This window comes from Harpia harpyja, chromosome 7 (assembly GCF_026419915.1).
Source record: "Harpia harpyja isolate bHarHar1 chromosome 7, bHarHar1 primary haplotype, whole genome shotgun sequence".
NCBI classification, from domain to species: Eukaryota; Metazoa; Chordata; class Aves; order Accipitriformes; family Accipitridae; genus Harpia; species Harpia harpyja.
The window spans coordinates 6,850,191-6,874,714 of record NC_068946.1 but is presented as its reverse complement, the minus strand read 5'-3'; the positions used below and the strand labels follow the sequence as shown (position 1 = coordinate 6,874,714).

Genomic DNA, 24,524 nt, shown 5'->3' with positions numbered 1-24,524 from the left:
CCCCTTCCCCTTTCTTTTGTATACAACGTCAAAACAAAACTGAAAACTATTCATTGGGTTTATGATTGTATACAACCTCTTCAGGCTCCAAGTTCAAAAGGAAGTGAGAAGAGCTTAATTAAGACATCAAGATTCACTTTAAAACCAGCAGAGCAGCAGATGTACTCACCAAAATGGCACATTCTTATGACATCTATATTACAAATCCAAGATCTGCATAAGGTGGGTATGCTTGCATACTAAACAACAGCATGGCACTTAACACCAGTCATACTCTGTGCATCAACCTTCAGCACTTGCTCCACCTCTGACTATAATAGCTGTGCAGCAAACGAACAGTTTTTCAAGGACTTTGATATCATCAAGCTTTAGAAGTTAACAAAATTTAACACTGCCATCTCAGTTTCCAATTTCTCCCAGAGTCTTCCTGTACTGATCACAGGGTGATGACTAGAGTTGTCACCTTAAAGTTTCCTGTCTCTCAAATGTGTTGAAAAATGCTCCCATTCACCTTCTGATTCAATGTAAAAGATACGGTTCTTAGCAGGGGTTTCTTGCAAACACCTATCTGAAAAAACATGAACTGAACATGCCTTAGTGAAGATTAAAGTGCCCAGGGCCATAAAGTTACTCTGCCTCAGAGCACATTGCAAGGTCTTAAAACTTCTGAATACAGTCTGCAGACAGGCAGGGCAGTGCAGTAGATGGAGCATCAGTCTTATTTCTGTGCTCATGTTTATAATGGTCCCATCAAAAACCATCAGTGCTGGCCAAGCAATGGCCATTTGTTGTAAATGCAAAGGTGGTCGCTGTATTTAAGTGTAACACAAATGTTTCCATATTGTACTCCTACCTTTCCGGGAAAGCAAATCCACTTCAGGGAAAAAAGCAAAGCAGGGGCCCCTGCCCAGCACCAGGACATTAACTACTAGGTGTGCATGAAGAGCTGTGTGAAATGAACTGTGATGACTGTATGTGTTTTCTCTTCAGACCCTCCTTTATATACTTTTCTGTTAGTACAACTAGGGCTGCAACAGGCACGGCAAAGTCTTCTAGCACAAACTTCACCTAACGAAAAGCTACTCATTGATTTTTCAATTTAGCAGTTGCAAGAACAATTCCCATCAACTGGCTGTACTTACAAAACTGATAAAGAGAGTTCCACATGTTAACAGCAACATTAGGTGAAAAAATTATCTATAAAAATACCAGCCACATGCTAAATGAGGTGACATCAAGGCAATAAATAGCTCCATCTGTATGAAAGAGTTTGTAGAACAACCCAGAAGACATCTCTGAACAAAAAAGTAACTATGGATAAAGTAGTACTGCAAAAAAAAGTGGGCTGGAGGATTTTTTTGTTTAAGAAAAAAAAAAAAATCAGTTTTACATATTTTTCTCCCATCACTTTATAAATCTGCTGCACATTAGAAATCAGACACACATGTATTTTTTCCAAGTAAAGAAAGTTGAAGGTTTACATTTTTAACAGCAATGTGACTATTTCTGAATGGCAGCAGTATATATTACATGCAGTGTGAGAGGGTTAAACAGGACAGCCTCAACTCTTTATAAACTTTTGCCCTCTGGATATGTACTCATTGGCTGCTGTACAAGACTTGAGCTGTATTACACGCCTTAACGATATGGTTCAACTGTCGGTCAGGCTCGGGGCCTGGCAATAGGCCAGACCGCAATCAATGGGACACAAACCTCCCCCTTTCAGATCATCACGAAGGCTCATATTATCTCCTTTTTGTCGTGCTGGTTAAATTTATGGAGCAGAACCCCGAAGCTGCATTCCTTGGCTTGGGCCGGCCCACGCGGGCCTCCCTTTGTTTGGTACTGTAAGCGAGGCGTGCTTTGGAGGATTGCAGGGTTGTTAGTTCAGGCACTGACTGTTTGCTCATGACTGAAATGAAAAGAGTTCAGTGGAAGGGCAAAAGGACAGCACAAGTGTAAAACCCCATCCCAGCAGGCCCTGGGCTCCCATCTACAGACTCCGGACTAGGACTGCACAGAAAACCTCGCTGTTAATGACAAAGGAAAAAAATCTGTCTAGTAACAGGTAAACAGCCGAGCAGTACGTTCGCACATACCTTGCCGCAAGGTCCCTTGTTTTCAAGTAAGCCTGTAATTACCACATAAATATGAACCTCAACTAATCTGGCTTAAAACACTGCTTAGAAGTGGTATTAGTTTTAAAGCAATGGTGTATCTTTTAATTTGAAAATAAAACCTGTCAGTACAAACAGTACTACCTGTCCAGCTACATGGTTTAATATTTCTACCATTTTAAACATGTGGAGTAACCCCAGAGAACCTGATGCTGTGATATTTATGCTTGGGAGGAGGACCTAGCAAGTAATTCTAGTAAGGCACAAAACTACCGGAAAAACAGTATCTAGAAAGAATTTTCATTTTGTATATATAATGGGCACTTCCTACATCTTTGTATCTGGTCTCAGAATGGCTAAAAGTCCACTTTTGGGTATGCTCAGATACTTTCTACTCAAAGCTTTATTACTGTGGTTATTAAAGACCACTTCTTGATACGAGTCACGAAATTAAGGATGTAAAGAAACCTTTAACGTGATCTCAAGGCAAAAACCATGTGGAGTGAAAGCAAACGGAAAGACAACTTGAAAGACGGTATTCCAGATACACACAGGAAAATAAATACATACACGGAAAACCACCAGGACTCTTAATGATTAGGCATGTAATATAAAGTACCCGTGTACTCATTCTTCGGTACAGAAAATACCTGTGCTTACCTTCATCGCTATTAAGACTAGTAAAAGTTGTTCCCAGAAAGCTGCCCTAGACCTACTGTACCAGACTTCACCCCTTTGGCACAACAAGCAGATGTTTCAGGACATGAGGTCATACAGCCACTGCATTGGCGAGCAGTTCATGCCATTTGTGCTTTAGAAATAAGTAAATACACAAATGCTATATTCCTATTGCACTACACCAGTTTCATCTTTCCTACTATTTTTATGAACTGAAAATACTAGTAAGAGGGCCAAAAGATATTATAAAAACCCACAGAATGTGTATTAAATTTTTTTGAATTCTGGGGATCAAGTCTGACTGGTTTAATGCAGTCTGATGATTTGTCCTGGTACATTCCAACAGACACGTCTGTTTTGAATAAAGCTTTTGTTCGTTTCTGGTGCGCGTACGCTTTCAACTTATCCCACCTAATTCTAAGCAAGTAGATTTGTGAATGGAAATTGTGAATACTTTATTGCCTGGTCTTCGATGACTCTTTAGTTTGTTCTGCTGATGCTAACACATGAATGTAATTTTTTAGTTTTTCAAAGTCTCTCCAATTCCATTCTAGGCCATACCATTGCAGACTAGTTACATCTGCAGCTCTCTGTAATTGTTTCAACCCAAGAAAACTATTACATAGAATACACTGAAACAGCAGCAGCATTTAGCAGAGTGTTTTCTGAGTAAGAAAGGATCTAAAAAAACACATGAATACCAGAAAAGAGGAAACGTACAACACGGTAAAAGGTGTTCCTTCTACTTTTTGGCCTTGGTGTCCAAAAGCTTTTGCTGAAATATAAGATAATTAGACAAAACACGCAGGCTCTAGAAATACAAGTATTTCCTAAGGAAATAAAATTTTCCTTTTAGTTAATAGCTAAATACTATGAAGTGGGCACACAGTATAAGAATTCCATTTTGTGGAGCAAATGCAGTCCTCTTAATTGTTATGTAAAGTGTAAGTAGTAGAATAAATCTAGTAAATCCAACAAAGGATTTATCAGCTCTTTTCAGAAGGAAATTCGTAATTGCTTATATTTCTGACAGACTATGCCAGGCCTAGACGACCGTGAACATTAGTTACCTATTGCAAATGTCTGCCTGTCCCAACAAGATCTTATCAGCTTCCCCACGCCTTCAGAAGTGTTGCATTTGGAAGTGAACAAGTGGTGTACCCATGATGTCCTTGTTCAGCCATCTCTCTTTTTGTACCAGACTAGCCTAATACAACATAATGCCTCTTCCTCACAAACTTGCACCACCTTTTCCAAACCAGTTACTGTACGCAATGAAATTGAGCTTCATCTGGTTTCTGTTCTGAACCCAGCCGTAGCAGCAGTCTTTTGTTTAATGCAAAACCTGTACAAGTTTCCCTCCATGCAGTACCATTTAACCAGTGATGCAAGCACACTTGCCTCTAGTTGTAACTTACCAAGGCACTAGTAAGTATTTTGGGTTTGTGGAGACTATCACAGTAAGAATTCTGTATTCATTCATCTTTTTGAAATTATTTGTTGCTAATAATGAATGGACATTTAAAGAAAAATGTAATTCCACATTTTGTGCTTGGCTAACTACTCAGCATTATTCGCTTTAATGCTTTCCATTTTCACTCCTCTGTCCTCCCCTCGCAACATTCCCTTCCAGTGCCTCTGTCCTTTTCTGTCCCTTAACCAACAGTCTGAACGCATCCAGGGTATCTTTCTGCCCACAAGTGTCAAGTTAAACACTAATATTTTAGTGGAAAATCTTTTACTTACAAAATAGATGCTGGTATTTAGAATGACAGGTCAGTCCCTCATAAAGTCTCCCTTTTTCATGTTAACAGACATGTTACCAATGGTGAACCCAGTGACCACAGAGTTTTAAACTAGGCTTTTCTTCAGTTTTAACAGTAGGAATACATTCTGTCATGGGAAAGCAAAAAGGCTTTAAACGAAAGGAGTTACACAAGTTTTAACTAAAGGTTTAGCACTCCCTCTTGGAATTTAAACCATCTACAACTTCTTTGCTAATGTGTAGGGTGCATAAAAAACCAGAAGTAAAATGCAAAGGGGAGCTCTAATGAACAGCCTCAGCAACCGTAACTCTTGGCCTCCAAAAAGTGTCTTTTTACAAATAAGCAAGCTGTTTGTTTCAGGTTTTCCTATCTCAGACCCTGCTACTCAAAGTCTAACTCGTAAGCTCCAAAGGCCAATCATTTTACACATTTACATGTGTAAAATGTAAGACCTGTATGATTAAACATTGCCTAATGCAAGCCAGAAATTGCTTATTTTTTTCTAAAATCTCCTGTTACTTAAAAACATTCATATACAGCAGATGTAAAAGTAACCACATGTATACAGTATTAATGAAGTATTATGTTGCTGCTGTAGGTCCAAACACTGCGGGTTTTTTCTTCCACTCTTTCCAGATAGTTAAATTGAGTCAAGTTCAAAAAAGGGGACAGAGACAACCAACTGTAAAGACAACTGATTAAACAAATGTTCCAAATATAAATGGTATCTAGTAATGCAGATACCTAGCAATAACCTCCTGGAAACGGTATTCAGACATAAAGCAAGGTATTTGCAGTAATGCATAAAAAGGCATTATAGTTCAGTTTTACAGCAGGTACCTATTTATGTCCATTCAACCCTCTGAAAAGGAAACGGAGAGGGTTATGTTAGTGCAGAGTTTGGATTCTCCAAGTCATCCGGACTTCTCCTCTTGGGTGCTAAGCAGCTAACAGTGCTTTCCTACAGTGAACAATGTATTATTCTGGAAATTGTGACATTATTATACTTGCGGTTCTAGAATTACAGACTGCAATAAAATATGATTAAGCAAACTGAATGTTTTAAAGGTTCATCTTTTACTATATCCTGTGTATTATGAAAATCACAGAAACTACATGCATCAGAGTTATTTCCTTCAACTACGCATAGCAAATTCTGCTTTATTGTGGAGAATAGAGGCTGTGCTCCCAAGTAATTGTCCTTCAGCGGGAAGGCAAAGGGAAAAAGCTGTCAGATGCCCAGCCTGCCAGTCCTGGAGGAGGGCATGAAAAAAAAAAGAAAAGAAAAAAAATGTCCCTGCCCATATTTCTTTCTAACACACAGAAGGTCTTGGGCTTAACTCTACTATACTTTATTTCTTCAGTCAGATCACTTTGAAAATTATATTTTTATTTCTTGAAATAGTAAGTTTTATTAATTAAAGACTGACTTCTTTAGGATTAGTCACTGTATGAGTACGTAGAGATTCAGAAGTGCAGTGAAGCGTGGGATGGCAGCGCACTCCATCCTCAATTCTCACGATTTTAGGCACTCCGGAAGAGTAACCACATGCCTCAACTGCTTGAATTCCTGCCACAGAGCTTTAAAGGGAAGTAGACTGGTGAAGCGAATATGCAAAGCAATCTTGACAGGATTCCACTCACAGTCAAATATAATCATTACTTGAGACTTTTCTGACAAAAAGCCCTATTAGTTTGTTGATGTACAGCATGCGAGACATTTCTGTGTAGTCTAGGAAAGACTGCACTTTTTTGTAATCTCAGTCATTCCTTTGGAAAATAATTCTGGGTAAGGGCAAGAAAAAAAAATCATTCTTGCAGAAATCTGTAGAAAAGAAAACCATAATCACAACTACAAGCCAGAAGCGTCTCATGGCAGTAAGAAGCACTCTTTGAATAGGCAAAAGGAACACATAACCATTTTCTGTTAATTCTTAAGGGTAGCTTCATTTATTTAGAAATCATTTGAGGTCTTAGATGGTGGATTATTGTCTCTTTCTAGTTAAGAAACTAAAATAGCTGAGGTGCATTTTCAGGAAAAAACCTAAGGTTTCAAGATGAAATTATCCATACTGAAGAGGTACAGGGCTGCAGTTTGAAAGACCTATTTCCCCCCCACCCCCCCAATCTACATTCACTTACACAACAAGCAAGAGCAGACATCTGAAGAACAGAACAGGATCTCCAGCAGAACTACACAAAGTTACCAGTGGTAAATTAACACCTGACAGAATAATACTGAGCAGGTGAGACTGGTAACAGAAAATGATTAATGCAAGGAGAAGCGTCTGCTGAGGTGCTGCAAAATGTGTGGGCACAAAACCAGGCTTGCTTAACTTCAAGGATCTAGTAAAAGCAGCATGTAAAATTATATTTGGAGAGGACAAACTAAGAGGCGTTTAAAACTCCAGTGAGGACAGTGAAGTACTAAAGAACCTGAAGAGGTCAGAAATATGGCAGGAAATGAAATGGGATTCAACCTAGAAAATTGCAACCTGGTTCATCTGGGGAAAAATAATCCAGAACACAAATATTAAATGACGAGGAGATATTTGCGAAGCAGTAAAATAAAACAAAACATTAAAAAAAACCCTCTTGGGAGAAAACAGCAAGCAGAAAACTGGCTATCAATTTGCAATGTGATATGGCAGTAAAACCAGCCAACACAATTTTGGATGACTTGCAGAGCACAGCTTGTCACAGAACAGGGATATGACGGTCCTTCTTCACACAATACTGATGGGAACTTACAGACTGGGGGGATTTCAAAGTAACTCAACAACTGCAATAGAAGAATGTGGATAAACTAATGACAGAAGAATGTAAACCCATAAAATCAAGTTCAGCAGTGACTGAAGATGGGAGGTAGGGCTAACACTGAAGAAACCCAATGTCTACAGCCATTTAACAGGGTGCCACAGGAGTAAAATGGACAAATGTGCTCAAAAGAAAACAGATCATCTGAGAAAACAGTTCATTATAAAGACCTGTTAACCCACTGGGAAAAAAGAGGAAAGAGGATATGAAGGAAGTCACACTGCCCAAGTCATTTACAGATTAGACCGATAAATCAGCTAAACTCCTGTATGCAACACTTCAAGATTTACACAACACAATGAATAGTAGCCAATAAATACATTTTCTCTCTGGCTTCTAGGGAGATCTTAGGAAGGGCGTACCAGGAGAAGAATAACGTCTCGTTCACCAGAGTTGTGGCCCATATGTGACTGACATCACTGTAAGGATTCTTGAAGTCAGATCTAGATCAAGTCCAAGGTCAGGACAAAATCTGGGACACATACAGAGGTGTTAAGGTGCAGGCAATATTTATGTTTAGAACTTGAGAACCTGGAGAATATGCTCTTTGCAGTATATTAGCTGAGTTAGCATTCCATACAATTAGGTACATATATTCTACTACCTCTTCTCAGTGTGATACTCATGCTCTCAAGTCTACTGCTTTTGACCTTACAATCGAAATCATAGCTAACAGAGATGGACGCACAAAGGCAAAAAAAAAAAAAAAAAAAATTAAAATTAAAATCACCTGCTGTTGACATTGTCTCAAACTTTGCAACCTCACTACACATTTCCGACTGATGGCATGAAAGTGGTGAACAAAAGAACAACTAGCACAGGCTGCTTCTTTCCAAGTTAAGTACATTGAAAAGAATGAAATATTTACGTAAGAATTTTCTGTGACCATTAATGGCTTGCCAATCTCAAACTATTCTTAACTAATACAGTCTAGTTCCCCAACAGAATTAGAATTGGGTAGGTCATGAAGTTACCTCCTTACTTCTAAGTTTCACATTGCAACTATCAGAAAAGAACACAAACGCTTGCAGCAGCAGTTCAAGAATAATCTTAAACTTGCACTGACCTGGCAGAAGCCTGAGAGCAAGCCATAATGGCAGTTTCCTGCACTACTTGTTAAGTTAGACACACATCTAAATATAAATGTTCTTTATTTGTGCTGCACTAGGACTTAAAACACGTTTCTAGGAGAGAGCTTTCCAAGCACAGAGACATAACAGCTTTCCTGTTTTGAACTGGTCTTTAAGACTTTTGGCAGAATATGACAAATATGGAAATAATCAGAACTCTTGTATGTGACACTAGAGTACTTGGAACACATAAAAACCACTCAAAAAAAAAAGGTATCAAGTCACAGGCATTAACTGTTTATAAATTAGATGTACGCTGCATTGTCAACAACTATTTTATGCTCTCCTCTGCATTAAAATTTAAAAGTATTAAGGCAGCTTTATTAATGAATAACAAGCATAATGAATTATATGATTACATAATAAGTTATAAGATTAGCTTTGAAAAAGTCCAGCTTAAAGTCCGATTAAAAAAAATATTTTCTTGTACTTTAAACACATCACCTTTTAAATTACCACCATAAGCTATAAAGCCATCGTCTGCATCTCAGCCATGTTAGTTTGGCTCCATGTTCCAAACGTGTGGTTTGTCCTAGCTGCAGGAGTCCCAATACAAATCAGTAGATTTTGAAGCCAAGAGACTTCCGTCCATGTAGCATGATCACAGTAACACACGGTACAGAGTCTTCCTCAGTGTTCTATTTAGTTCAGTAACTTTGCTGGAATTAGACTATGCCTTTTAGGAAAACCTACAACCTCAATTACGACTCTTCATCTCGCTTAAAACTGATCCAATGGTTAAAGTCAGGCGCAGCTTAAATTCAGGGCTTTTAAAATATTCAACCATGTAATTAGAGAATTGCAAGGGGCCTATAATTTATGGTTATGTATCATGCTATTTAAATGCAACTGTAATTAACTGGTTGACTCAACTTTGCACCACTACTGGAAGCTTGCACATACACTGTCAGTCTCAAGATAAGGTCGAGGTGGCTCTTACCATGCTTATTAACTCACATTCTTCAATTGTTCACAACTACACTTGAGATCAGTTCCTGCCATAAACTTGCATTCATCAGGGTTAGCTGTTTTTGTGTATTTAGCTTGGGAGAGTCTACATGGCCCAGCATGCTTAAACAGAATATTCAACTGGAGCCAGCAACTTGCATTTGGAACACTGTTCTACTTTGATTCCAAACCACACATATTTGAACAGTTAACAAATGCGGCAGGGGGATATTGGTACACAGCAGTCTAAAAAATGTACAAATCCTTTGTTGTTGTTGTTGTTTTCTTTTGTTTTTTTTTAATACCCCCCCAAAAGAACAATTTGGTTGCTTCATTATATAAGCACATAAAAAAAAAATCCCTTACCAAAGAAAACATGAGTGCAAGGTTGCTTATAGGTGGTGGTGGTGTTTTTTGGGGGTTTTCCCCTCCTACATTGTCTACATATTCTCAAGTACATTTGTTTATCTAAAAAAAAAGTTTTGATCAGATTTGTAGACTGGAGAGGTGTAGTAATTGAGAAAGGTTTTTCTTCCCCACCTTGTAGAACTTTTTGCAGAGTGTGTGTAGACACTAAAATCATTTCAGAGTGCTTGTCTATGACAATAGTATTTCAGAATCCCGTGGAAGCAAAAATCTGGTTCATCTGTTTTACCCTCATCTCTTAATTGACAGTTAACAAGTTAAAGGGAAGTATGTCACATAGGCAAACAGAAGCTAGAGATAAGATTGGTTGGAGGCCCTCCCTTTCCCAGTTGCTCTCTAGTTTGTCAACTGTTGATAACATCATCGCTACTGTCTATACGCTGTATCTCATAGAAGTATGTCAAAACATGAGTTTTAAGTATATGTGTATCTTGAAACAAATTAGAATAAAACCACAACTCAGCTAGTAAGACAACTAACAGTATAGCCAGCTGTGTTTCTCCCCACCTTTAAATAAATCAATCAATCTGTACAGTCACAAAATTAAGACACATACAAGCAAAACAGTAGATGTGTTTTCTCAGGGATGCACTTAAGAGTTCTTACGTAAATCTGTGTATGCACATGTACTTACCAAATTGTAATCCCTGACCTCTGCGTTTTACAAATCAAGCTAAGTACCAGATACATCAGATAGATACATGTAAACACTTCCATTCTCACAACAAAGTACACCTAGGTTCATTCTTCAAAGTTTCCTGCACCTCACTCACACTTCATCAAGCTCATTCTTTACTGAAACACGGATGGTAGACACTTCAGGATTCCAAGCGTGGCACAATAAAACACAGGAAATGGAAAAGCCAAATGGGAAGACAAAACCCAACGTTTTGCAAACATTTTTCTCTAAGCTTTCTGACAGTAAAATTTACTTAGGATTTTCTTTCACTTCTTCAGCATGCAGGATCTCACGTACATACAAAAGGACTTCTTGGCATAGCACTAGCGTATAAAGCAAACTCTTGGCCAGAAAAAGTAGAAAGAATCTTCTCCCGGAGCAGCGTTTTTAGAACTTAGCCCTTCCCTCTTCCACAGTCATAGTCAGTGCTAATGAACATTCATTTACTTTAAACATAATCATCATTATTTTGTAGAGACCACATTACTCTAGTAACTGAACACAGGAAGGAAGCCAAAGCATCTGTCCTCATGTGCTGACAATTCGCATCCACATATGTATGGGTAAACAAGTAAGCATGTGGACCTAAGGGCATATATCCACACTTTATGTGAGAACTATTGTACCAAATGAAAATTAGAAGATAATGACACTATGTCGATGCCAGAACTCTTCAAACCTTTGAAGAGTTGGTTTTCTACACAGACATATGGAAGCTGGAGGTAGAGCAGGGAGAAGAACTCTTCCATTTCAACTCTGTGTAAGGATTCCATGGCAGAAGTTTAATCTCGTTACATGTAGCCTTTTAAAAATTTTGCTTTAATCTAATGCTGTAGCTTAATAATTCCTGTTTTATGTTGTAGCTTTTCTGTGCAAATTTCACTCGTTATAGTATCAACAAATGCCATCTATTAAAGAAAAAGCAAATTGAATGAAATGGGCTATATCACTAATAATAGCTCATAGTAAATTTGATTAAATTATTGTTCCTTTGGGTAAGGAAAGATAATCAGATCAGAAATTGCAACAGGCATTAATACACATTTTTACAGTATTATTGATCAGAAATATAAACTGCTTACTGACCTGGGGCCACTAAGAGTTGCAGTGTCCCTCACTGCCTGTGCAGTTTCCGATGCAAAATCCAGAGCTCCAGCCACAGGTTTGGTTACTGTGCCAACCAGCCCTTTCCCAAGGCCTGATATGAAACCACTGACACCTCCTTCAGTTTTCACACCTTCAACTGTTGAAGTTATTACACTTGTCAATCCTCCAATGATACCTAGCAAAGACAAGAACAGCAAAGTAGGCCGGAAGTATTGCCTCTCAAAATTGTAGAACCTTGTCACAGCCGATTCTGTCTGCCTAAATGATTTACTGTCAAGCTTGACAGAAATGTACTGTGCATTTAATAATACAAAACCTGTTTCAAAACTGATTATGATAGCAAGTAACTTTATACTTTGTGTATGTAGTATACATACACACACATATGCACAGACAATATCCCACAGAAAAAGATTTAATTCATTATTAAATACGTATTTTAAAAAAAATATTTCTATAGTGTTTGATTTCCCAGCTGTATTTACACGAACAGTCCTCATCTTTTCCTGAGGTGAAGTGGTTACTTACAATGTGACAAAATTCTATTACCAGAAAAGCTTTTACAGTTTGAGACAGAAAACAGGTAAGTGTATTTCTCCACTGGAAAAAGTCAATTATTTTAAACTGGCTTTGTGTGATTTTAACCGTGATGCTGCGAACAGACATTTCTGTGCCTGTTTCCATTGCTGAGAATCTGAATGCTCTGGAGAAATCAAGAACCTACTGAAGCTTCTACAGACTTGGAGTAGTTCGTTATTATCTGAGAACATGCTTTACAGATTTCACATCTCCACCATAAGAAAAATCACAATTTTTAGTGAACTGGCTTGAGTACTCATTTAAGAATGCTTCCCACCATTTGGCTCATCAGCTTTTGGCAGCCAGGTACTCTATTCAAGGTCTGTAATTGAAGTACAGACCAGGCAGCATCTTAACTTCCAAACTCGAGAAGCACAAAGTATTTAAATCACTTCTCTTGAGTAACTATAGTTTATGGTTTATTCCTACATTTCAACAGATAGGATTTAACAGTTATTTGCTTTTTTGGAAAACAAAACAAAACAAAACAAAAAAACAACCCTGAGTGGGAAGCATTTAAAAACTCAACAGAATTAAGACTAAAACAGTCCTGCTAATTACTGGATAATACAACACAATGAAGCGCTTTTATAATTGACTTTTCAGCAGACACACATATTTCAGATTTCCTGCATTTCTACCAACATAATTTGTATCAGACTTTACAGCACGCTGGTGTGAGAGAAACAGCTCTCGTGATCCATTTAAATACCTACAGTGTCTCTTTATGACAAAAGTCCAGCATAAAGACTTTTGCTCAGCACAGAAAAGATTGCTATTTTAGTGAAAGCCACATTATCTTTACACAGGCTGCAACAGTTGCACTAAAAGAATGACATTTAAACAAACTGAGTCAAGATGATGCAAAATATAAATATTTGATTTAATCTTGGCTTATATTGATTTAACTTTCTTCAACAGATAAATCACGAACTAAATTGATGTGAGATTCTGGCCAAATTAAGATTAGTCCACTGCCTTTTACACAAATTCATTCCTTTAGTTCATAGTAGACTTAAAAAAAACAAAGCAAAACCACAAAATAACCCAACTGGTGAAATGTTACTTCAAACTGATGTACTGATTCTGAGGAAACTCAGGTTTCTGGAACTGAAAGTAAACACAAGAAAGCTACAATCCAGCCATACTCATTTTTATTTTAATGTCTGGCCCTCAAAAAGACTGTTTGCATGGGTATTCTATGCCGCTACAAAGAAAACAGAAGTTTTGCATGAACTTTCTTTGTAATTTCATTTTAATTTGTAAAAAAGCTTTTACTTAGAGTTACATGTGAAAAGACCTTATTCTTAAATGTAGTTTCCGTCAATTTAAAAACCAAACGATTCCCCCACCCCGACCTGCAAGCATTCAAATTTAAATATAAAGCCTGTGATAGCTCCACTTCCCTGGCTTCAAATAATCACCCAAGAGTAATACAAACTGTACTTTTCAATGTGGTCATTACTTTTAAGAGACAGATGAGTTAAAATTACAGCTAAGGGTTACCATGTGCAAGTCCATGGATTCCAGCTACAAGATGTTCTCCACTAGTTGCAGCATGGTATCGAATGTATTCTCGTTCGGTCTGGTGTCTGTTATCCATTGTCTTTCCCAAACCATCTGACAAGGTCCCAGCAAACTGTAAGAGAGCAACTTTCTGTGTTATTAAAAGAACAAAAGGTGTTTCTCTTATGTAGATTTACTGAAGAAAACTCCGATTCTAGTTGTGAAATACAGATTTATACAACTCATTTTGTTACATGTACACAGTCACTCCAGCTTTTTTGCCATGAAGAAAGCTCTGAAGTGCATTAACGTGTGCTTTCCATTAGTGCAACTTAAATCCTGAGGTGACAGTCAAAAACCAAGTAGGTGCCCAACAGCAGTGGTCAAGCCAAAATAAATGAAGTCTGTGAAAGATGTACCAAAAGAAGTGCTAGTGACCCAACTGTAACCTTTCAAAAACTCACAAGAATGTTATTTAGATACAAAGCTTTTCTTCTGCAAAGATATGTGAAAACCTTCAAGGCAAATATGCCTGTCATGAAACTAAAACGTTTGCAAGAGTTAATTAAATTCTTTTTAGTAACACAATGTAGAAATGGCTCTATTGTGAAAAGAGTTGGTGGGGGAGCCACGCCACGTTCATTTCAGCACATGGGGTGATCTGCTAAAAGCCAGCTATGTTGGTAACTGTCCACAAGTACTATACACCCTAAACCAAAAGTCTAAGGGGAACCCTAAACATGTGTATGGAGCTTTTTTACCCCTTACACTTACCTTTAACAGTATGGGGGAAGACTTGAGAGGTACTTACAGATAAAAGAGGACATCTAAGTCCAAACAGGATTTGTTCTGAGAACTCTGACCATTACTGAGTACGAGTCAATGAAAAAGCACCAAATAAAAATGATCTATTGTGATCTGTTGACCTTTAGTTTGACATAATCAGATATAAAACAGAAGCCTGGTGGAGGGAAGCAAGAAAAGGAGACAAAAAACCTGAAAGGGCCTCCTAGCAGGCGTTTTCCTGGAATAACCTCCAAAAACTAGCTGGTTTTTGGTTATGTGTAGTTGGTCATCTGTACCTCCCTCAACTAGCATCAGCATTCTTACAATCTTCTCCTTTCAATAAACAAACTTCCTCCCCCTAAAGGAAAGATAATCTAATGCTTTGTTGTGTCTTAGAGTAGGGCTGGGCAATGTACCAGCTGCCCCAGGAATGTCAAAGATACCCGATGGCTGCAGCAATGGTGAAATCCTTGCCATCCTGCATGATCACAGCTCCTCTATGACAAGTATTTCATTGTTTAAGAACTGTATATGGACACTGCCCTCTCCACTGCTCAGCTTAGCTTTGTTGCATGTACCATCTCCTTTGCATCTGTATTTGTTATATTCAAAAAACCTCTGGGATTAAGGTATGCACCAGAAGACAACTAAAACCTGGTATGAAATTCTGATTCTAATACACTAAAGATTAAAAAAGAAATAGACCAACAGTTAGTTTATGTGCTTGATGCAACGGTTAAGTTTCTCTCCTTTTTCTGTCATTTTTTCCAAGGCTACGTTTCTTTTTCACTAATGACATGATGTCCTAGTTTTAGATACGTCTTTCCAGCTCAAAGACAAACTAGACCAGTGGCTCCAATTATCTAAGCAAGTAGACTTTAACAACATGAACAAAAATTAAATCCCATGACCCTTCTTGTGACTTGATCATATGGACACTAAACAGAGCATAGTGATCACTGACTGAACTACTTCTGACCTCTTTGTGAACTTAATGTAGATGCTATTTTTTTTAAAATTAGCCTAGAAATACAAACCAACCTGAAGCTGTCTATTAACCGTGTTTAAGGTTGGGGTTTTTTCCTGGACAAATACTTTGCTTTAAGAGGATTAGAGTAGTCGCTATAAAAATTAAAAGGCTCAATAGGCCTTCAAAATTCAAACCTCATTAAGGAATCTGTCAAGGCCTGAAAATGATTTTTCAAGAACACATTTTGTAAGTTACATTAGTGTATGATCAGACAATCAGCCAGCAAGAATAAACTAACTTATTAATATTGATCAAAATTGGTAAGCTCTCCTGACAGCTTCGGCTTCCCCCCTTCCCTGCCTGCTTAAATCGGCCAGCTCCACTATACCAGCTTTCCTGATGATTACAATCCAGTCTTTCCTCAGATTTTCCTTCCTCTGTGAAGCAGAATCTGACACCTAATAGTCAATAACAATTCTGGTTTAGCGTATAGGAAGAATTTTAATGTAATAGTAAATTATTCTCTTAGTAAGGAACAACATTACATGCACACAGTTTGAAAGTCATAGTCTCCATTAACTGTAAAACCAAAGTTAAACGGGGACATTTTTCTTGGCGTTGTTTAGAAAATAACACTGAATTACAGCTGTAAATAGAACAATTTAAGGATTCTAATGTACCAAATGTACCATGAAATGTTTCCATTTTGCCCTGACTCAGGTGACAAAAGCTAAACTCAACACACGTTAATTACAAAACATGAACTTCATGTTGAATTACTTTTTGACACACCTCCTCCTCCCCCTTCCCCAGGTACTGTTTGTTTTCTGGCCTCATTTAACAAAGACTAAAGCCAAACTTTTGTAGCCATCTGTACCATTTGTACCTAAACAATGGATTACCTCAACGATCAGACGTGAATAGGTCCCTTCGGAACACTTTCCCCGCTGGGGACTATTGCGGCACTTTTCCTGCTCTGAGGTACAGAACATAACGTGATCAAGTTTGCCAATGAGAGGTAAAACACCAGTGAAGATAAAACAACTGAGACATTTCACAGGCATTAGCAAGTCACGTTAAGGTCTGCTAGGCAAGTGAGCGACTCGCCATTTTCTGCTGTGAAGTTTAGATTCGTGTTAGCAATGAAGATTCAGACTGTAGTGTCAGCATTATCCTGATTCATGATCTGAACAAGACCTACGTCATCTCTCGTATTACCCAATATAGATAATACCATGTGAGTGAAATAACTGCTGGGTATCACAAATTTTTAACCATCCTTTTCTGTGCATCTCAGAAATAGTCCCCCTGAAATGGTTTCTGAAGCCTATGTCAGCAAACAGGACTGTATCTACCTATATATAAAAAATAGGAAAAATAAAGATTTCCAACATTAAAAAAAACCCCAACCAACCAAACACCCACACAACACCTTACGCCCAGTCTGTGTAGATTACAATCAGTGTATTACGAAAAAGTTACTTAGCAGTGGCAAGTTACTTCAGGATCAGAAACTTGAGTAAGCATAGGAAATTTAAGCGGTTTAAGTCCAGCTTAAACTTTGAAGGGAGATTTGAACAAGTTAAAGCACAACAGCAGACTTGCCTTTTTCCCCCCAAATACCTTGCTTTTAGATGCCTCCTTCGAGAAGTGCAATATTGGATACTGAGATTAAGATATTCAGACTTGTGGAAGAGCAGTGATGGTGGCTTACTGAGCTGTTAACCCAGTCATGCAGAAAATAGTCTCCAGATAAACAAAGGTGACAACAAAAGCCCGATCCACCCTTGTCTTCCTTAGCTTTTGTTAATAAGGTGTGACCTGGTAACTTCAAAGCCTATGTAAGACCATGTAAATGCCAACATAACTAAATAAAACAGTCTGTGGAAGAAACATGAAACTAATCAAGGGACTTCTAAAAACTAGTCCCCCTCCTTCTCCATCCTAATTTTCATAATGAGTTCTTTGTCTACTTGCCGATTAAAAAAAGAAATTAGTAACTCTGTCTTCCATCTCTGCATTTTCCCCCATTTCAGATATTCTTTTCCTTGAAACAGAATTGCAACACGATACATCAGTATCAGCTAAGTTACCTGCTTACTACGCAAAAGGCACCAAAGTGTTACTGTATGAAGCCAGTCTACACATTAGGTACGTGTAAGAAGGCGGGTATTTTACTTGTCAACCTGGCATCTCCAAACAAAGCAAAGTATGGGTTTTCCAGACTACTAAGTAAAAGTCCTGTCATTTCAGGTACCAAAAATATTTCAACTTATCATTAATATGCATTGTTTAATGCTTTTCCTTTTCCATTCTGCCTGGACCAAAAAAAGGAGAACCTCTCCAAAAAGCTCCAGTCATCTGAACATTCGTCCATCTTCAGTCACAGATACCCTCTTCTCCTCTCCCTTTTGTCCCCAAAGCAGATGGTACTTCTGGCATTGCCGCTCTACGGAGGGACACTGACCTTTTCTTCCAGGTCTACGTTCTAAAGACCCTTGATCCCTGGTTTTCATCCCACACTGGTTCATATATGATGTGAAGCTACCAACTGGTAACATACTGCAAGCAGAAAATATGACCTGCTACTTCATTAACTTAAGCCTATGTGGTCTAACATAAACTGATCCTCCCCACGAGGGTGAAATACGACGACTTTCACATTTCCCGCCAAATTGCAGGACGTTATGCTACTGTGAACGCTATCTTTGGGACAACATGTAAACCACTCTCAGCACTTCACGATTATTGAAAATGTTATTACGCTTCCATAAGCCTGGGGCACACTGGCCTTAGCCGCCTCCTCTGTAGACTCAAGTAAACAGATGACTCACCTTTTCTTGTTTTACCTTTACGTAGTGTCACCAATCAATAAAATCTTATCTACCAAGATCTGCAAAAGCAGTTGAAATAGTATCTGTACAAGAAACTAATCTACTCATGTTTGGGAGGGTTTTTGGGTGTGTTTTTCTTTTTAAAGGCCCGATAATTAAGGGAGTTTTGCCACAAAAACTTTTACCACTGACTATGTATCCTTTGCTGTTTCAAGCAATAGAAGAGAAACAAAACCACCCATATACAGTGTTTGTGAATCAAAGCTGGTGCCAAACAATAAGGCTTATGGGGCACAAGAAGAATTCAAAGCAAATGAAAACTAATTCTAGACTTTGTACTGCATGTTCCCTCTAAGCCAGATGCATGAAGCACACAGCATGGAAATAAGGTTTAAGTAATCTTTTAAAGTCCTTTTAAGCTCTTGGCACTGCCTGGTTCTCTAAGGACATCCCAAAAGGATAAATACACAATTATGACTTTAGTCCAAACATTCCATTGTAATTCTAGCATCAGAGAACGGTACATTTACAAATATTATTGACTGAGCAAAGTAGAACATGCCAAGGTGGAATTTTAAGGGAGAAAGCGATGAAATTATATACAGGTCAGTTATAACTTCTGTCCAAACCTCACAATGAACTGCATTTAAATTAGAAATCACAGGGTTTATTCAGTTCTCATCTTTGCTTTGCAGAACTCATTTAAAAAGGAATTCTTTGTTGAACTCCATTCAGCTCTCGCCCCAAACCACCACCTTTCAAAAAAACCTTGAACACCACACATTGATGATGTTCATACTTTTATCTCCAGTAATAAAACCTGGTTCTCAGAGACCAAAGCACAGATTTAAGTATGTTATTTCAGCAAGGTAGGAAAGAATATTTAAAATTTATTTAAGTTAGAAAGTCTAATGTAAACTGAGAATTATGTCATCTTCAGTTCTCACACACACTCTTACATTTTCCAAAACATGAAAATCCCTAGTCATCATGATTAAAAGTCATTCCACAGTTTCAACAGTAACTCCCATAAATACAGTAACTGTCCACGTGAAAGAGAAGAGCTGGCTATCGCAGGAAACAAAGGGTGTATAGGTAAAGAAAGAACCGTGATTATCAGGTTTCTGAATGTGAGTTCTGTTCAATACATTCTTCCTTACAGCCCTAAGCAGGAACACTGGTTTTGGAACACCATTTTCCTCCCCTCTGCTACCTTGACATTTACCTTTTTTCTCATGTACTACCAACAGAAGCAATAGGCATCACAGCACAGACAGCTTGAAAGGAATAAACATCTCAAATCAGTGCATACCATGAACCTAACAATAAAACCCTAATAAATATATACACAATACATATTCACTGGAAAACACTGACACCCTCCTGCCCTGAAATGTATATTCTTATATAATACAAAATGTTTTACTCAGAACATTATTTTTACAAGTTTTTTAAAAAAACACCAATAAGCTTTTTACCATGAAACAATGATGTTTCTTCAGATACTATCTAAATGCATTTAAAATAAAAGTCAATGCTTATTTTATATATATTAAAACAGGTAACATAAGACATATATAAATTATATAATAAACTCAAGTAGACTGATAGCATTAGAAACTAAAGGCTACTTTCTTTTGAGTTGTGCTTTTGGTTGTTTTTTTTTTTTTTAAAAAAACCCCACATCCACTCCCTTCCCTGCTGAACAGAAGTTTCGGAAGTACTGTTCAGCCAAGTGATTAAATACAATGGACTATGTCTAAATGTTTAATACATATCTCTCAGTTTAATCCCCTGTGGTTACTTGCCTTCTAGCAGTATCACTAAAAATCACCTTTATTTCCTACATCTTTCCAACCTGTTAGAGGTATTTTAGAGGAAGCCAATTTTTATGCTGACTTCTGATAGTAAAATACAACAGTTCAAAATGAAGCATTTATTTTGCTATATGGAGGCAAAAATCTTCACAGTGTACATGTTTTAGGCTAACCAGACATATATACATGCTGCTAGGATTTGTGGTCAAAAAAATTTTTAGAGCACTTAGCCATCCTCAGGTCTTACTCTTATTATTTTGAAAGTGTAAAGAGAAAAAAGACAAGCAGTATTCTTGGATATACATAATGACTAGGTGCAGTGGGAGAGAGAAAGTTGTCTGGTAAATCCTTCAGCCTAAGTTTCCTTGCTTTTATTGCAATGTCTCAAGTTTGATATTTAATACATTTCTCTACTTAGCATAAAAATAACTTTTAGAGCAGTTTCTTTACTAATCAATACATGCATAGTTATGGAATGGAAGCACTACATATTTAATTTTACAAACTGGACATCAGAAAGCAGACGGACAACACAGGTTCCTCCCTTCACATCACTGTGGTCAACTCTGCATTATGCTGGGACTAAAAAAGGAAATGCTTTAAGTATTTTTAAAAAATAGCAGGTGTTTATTTGTCAGATTTAAAAGGACGAGCTATGTGAAGTTGTTCCACAAAACACTTTTACCACGGCTTCTGTCAGTCTCTTAAGAATTACTCAGATATTTAAGCAGGAAAGTTTGTCAATTCAGTTAAATTTATATGCTACAGACTTCTACGCTTTCCTTTACACATTAATACACACCCAGGTCAACTGTTAAATACAATCCTAAACAGAAAGGATGGTTCAGGCTAAGCCCAAAATGCGTTTATAACCAAGTCAAATTGTGCAGAGAGAAACGTGTAGTGGAACTATGAATAGAACTGACACACTCTTAATTTAGAAAACACTAAATCAGCAAAACGCTATAATCAGCTTCTCAGTTTGAGAGAGACATAAACTTTGACCCTCTCTAAATTACTGACAACCAAGAGGAGGCAACGGCTTTTCCCACTGAACAACCAACCGTATGTTTCTTGAGATGCTGTGCAGTGTTCTGCACCCCTATTTTATGTCATATAGCCAAAGTAAAGGAGCTTTAATTAGCTCACATCTCATCGTTAACTAAGCTTCCTAATGCATCCTGACAGCGGCATGTTGGCCGGCTAATCCGTGAAGCCCCCCGGTAGGGATGCCCGATGAGGTGGGTATCCCAGGGGAGGCCCCCCCCCCCGCGGCGTTTCTCTCCCCAGCCGCCCGTGGAGGTGGGTACCTTCCCTCCAGGACCTCCTGGGAAGCTGCCCCAGCAGGTGCCCGTTGGCAATAGTTTTGTGTTACAGGGTTGAATGAGTGATCCCTGCAGGAACTGCCGGCTGTTTTCACAGACACAGAAGGCAGTCAAAAGTCCACAGCATGAACTTGGAATGACCCCAAATTGCAGAGTCACTGGCGGGTTCATCTGGAGGACAACTGTGCTTTATTAAACAACTAATACTCTTAACAGATAATTCCCCTCCCCCCACACTTTAACTCTTACGAAGCTTTAGGGTCTTCCTGTTTGTTTATTTTTTGGGAACGGAATTATTTGCCCTCCTCCACCCCCCTCCTTAAAACCCCCTCCATGTACTAAAAACCTGAGAAAAAGGCTGAAGAGCCCAGTTCCTTGAGTTAAAACGTAACAACAACATATTCAGAGGGGGCTGATTAAGCTTGCTTTTTAACATTATCTTTACCAACTCTGTTGATTTGTATTTTCACAGGACATTTCCTTCCAGCAATACACCCCAGCAGTCAGTGTCTTTCCAGCCAGTTTCACTTTCTGCCATGGTCACCTGTGACCAAACTGGGGATCTGAAAGAACCTCCTATTTAAAAACCCCCAGGTTTTCTGTGTTCCATTAGATTTTTGAAGAAAACCCAATGCAAACACGTTAATTCCGCCTGCCATCATGTGTACAATGTAAACAGCAAACAACAATTTGAGGGATGACGCATTCGGATCTGTTGAAGTGATGCCAATCATCTACTGTTACAGCTTTGGAAGGTATCCTGCCCATCTCCTGTGGACATAAAAATACTGTTTTCCCTCCTCAGGGATACAAAGCCAAGGAATTCCAAGTTTAAATCTGTACTATTTAACATATTCTACACAACCATATAACTTTATATATACATTAGGGAGGTGTAGTTAGCCTTTTGTCAAGACTGAAGTCATTCATTTCAAACCTACACCCCATTTTTTCTCCTTCAGATGCTAATGGTGATATATGGGATATATGTGCCTATTTTCATGACGTGCTAACCCTTCAAAAACTGTAGGTTAAGATCAAATTTCATTTCGTGTCTATGACAAATGTTTATTTCTAATTTCACGGTTTATGATTTGGCAACATTTTGCATACCACATTTTAAATTCTCCTTTTTTCACTTAATTCTCCAATGAGTCAGCAAAACAGGAACACTGTATTTATTTTGTAAGAAAATCAGCTGGTAAAACCCTTCAAAATAAAGCTCTAGAGCAGGTGTAAAACATAAAGCTTTCTAACCACCCCCCTTTTTTTTTTAATTGTCAAGATGGTCACTTGGTAGATTTCTATATACAGCTAAGCATCTCCCTGTTTGCAGTTGTTGCACTGTTGCAGGATTCTCATTGTCGACTGAAAAATTTCTCCTGGAAAAGCCTCATTCAAAGCTACCACCAATGTGTCAGTTTGATTCTGAATGTGCACATTAAGTCCAGATGAAAACAGTTCTTCCCACAGAATACATCACCATTTTTGTTTGATCCTACCCATGCCCACATCTCCACATTGTAGTCAAAGCATGTTCACAAACACTCTGTATAAGAAGCTTTGTAAAAAAAAGGCTGAATTTAACCTGAATTGTGAAGAAAACTTTCAACCAGGATGCTGGCCACACACAATTTATCCCATGGTACAAATAAAAAACAGGAAGAACAAAATAATACTTCAAACTTCTCAAAGACAATCCTTTATCCCCAAACCTCTTTCAAAGATACTGACTATAGATACCAGATGTTTTGCACATAGAAAGTGACACTTTTCATGGCTTCTGATTGTCACTAATTGGCCATAAAACTTTCTGTCTTTTAAAACTGCCAGGAAATGGGGAAATGGCCTCATCTATAATGCTCCTCCCAGCACTGAAAATTTCTGCCTGGAAATTTCAATTACTTTCCATCTCATAATCTGCACATCTTCACACAGATTCTCACTGCTCAGCACTTGAACCTGCACATAAACTGCTAATCTTTGAATGAAATTCAAGTTAAACTGAAGATAATCTGCAGTGCCACCTGGATGCACTACCTGATCAAGCTGCAGTACCCCTACACAATACTGGGGAAAAGACAAGGAGAAAAATCTTAAGATTACACTAAAGAAAACAGAGGGAAAGTTGCTGCATTTGACCTGAACTGTATAAATCACTTCTAGGAATAGAAAAAACTATTTATGGCAATTGCTGCTAAATCCCACAACTTCAATACCTAGACTACCCTTGTAAAGGATGACCATCACCTTTCCCGAAGTAAAACCCAAATTCAAATCTGTAAAGCTGCCCAGAAAGATGACATGTATTCCAGCCTCCCTCATTTTTTCTGCCAGTAATCATACACATTCTGCTGTTAACAGTTAAACAGAAGAGTAGGGAGTCAAAAGAAAATTGTGAAAATATAGAATGTTAGGAAAATCAGAACCTGAATGCCACCATGATCTTTCTACATTATCAGTTGACTATTTTGTTTAACGCTCTCCTGAGGACAATGCCACTGTGTACTTCTTTCTCAGGCTTCATATACAAAGGCTTTTGCCAGAAGCTCCCTGTCACCAAGATACAATTTTTTTTTCAGCTACTTGAGTTGCATTTTGATCTAATATTCCTAGAACTACTGAACACAGTGTCTCCAAAGATGCAAGAATGCCAGTTGTTCTTGCTTCTAAATGGTATCAAGTAAGAGTGGTTGGTCACATAAACTAAGAAACTTTAAACAAAAGGGAACCACCAGCTGTGATTGCTTTAGAAACATTTCCGTCTGTTCCTGGGTAGAATCTGCTTAAGTTGTACCTACCTTCTGTGCTCTGCTATGTCCACTTCTCATCTTATTTATTGCCAGTTTTGTTAGGGTTAACATTCATACAAGTCAAACACTTGTTCATGATTTGTTTTTAAATAATCCCTCTATTACATCCTCTTCATTTTCCATTCAGTCATCTTTATTTTCCTGTCACTGCCAACCACTTGAGATTCTGCTTTGATTTATCTTGCAACGAGGGTTAAAACTCCTATTTCCCTTTGTGTTGCTTTCA

General features: G+C 38.1%; 1 protein-coding gene across 6 annotated transcripts in view; it reads right to left on the bottom strand.

Moving 5' to 3' along the window:
- VPS13D (vacuolar protein sorting 13 homolog D) overlaps positions 1 to 24,524 on the bottom strand; it is a 109,623-nt gene that overhangs the window by 13,234 nt on the left and 71,865 nt on the right. For all 6 annotated transcript variants that reach the window (XM_052792983.1, XM_052792987.1, XM_052792984.1 and 3 more), the window contains 2 exons: positions 13,754 to 13,886; positions 11,648 to 11,843 (listed from right to left, as the gene is read on the bottom strand). In XM_052792983.1, coding sequence (XP_052648943.1) covers positions 11,648 to 11,843; positions 13,754 to 13,886 — 329 coding nt within the window. The remainder of the gene's footprint in view (positions 1 to 11,647; positions 11,844 to 13,753; positions 13,887 to 24,524) is intronic.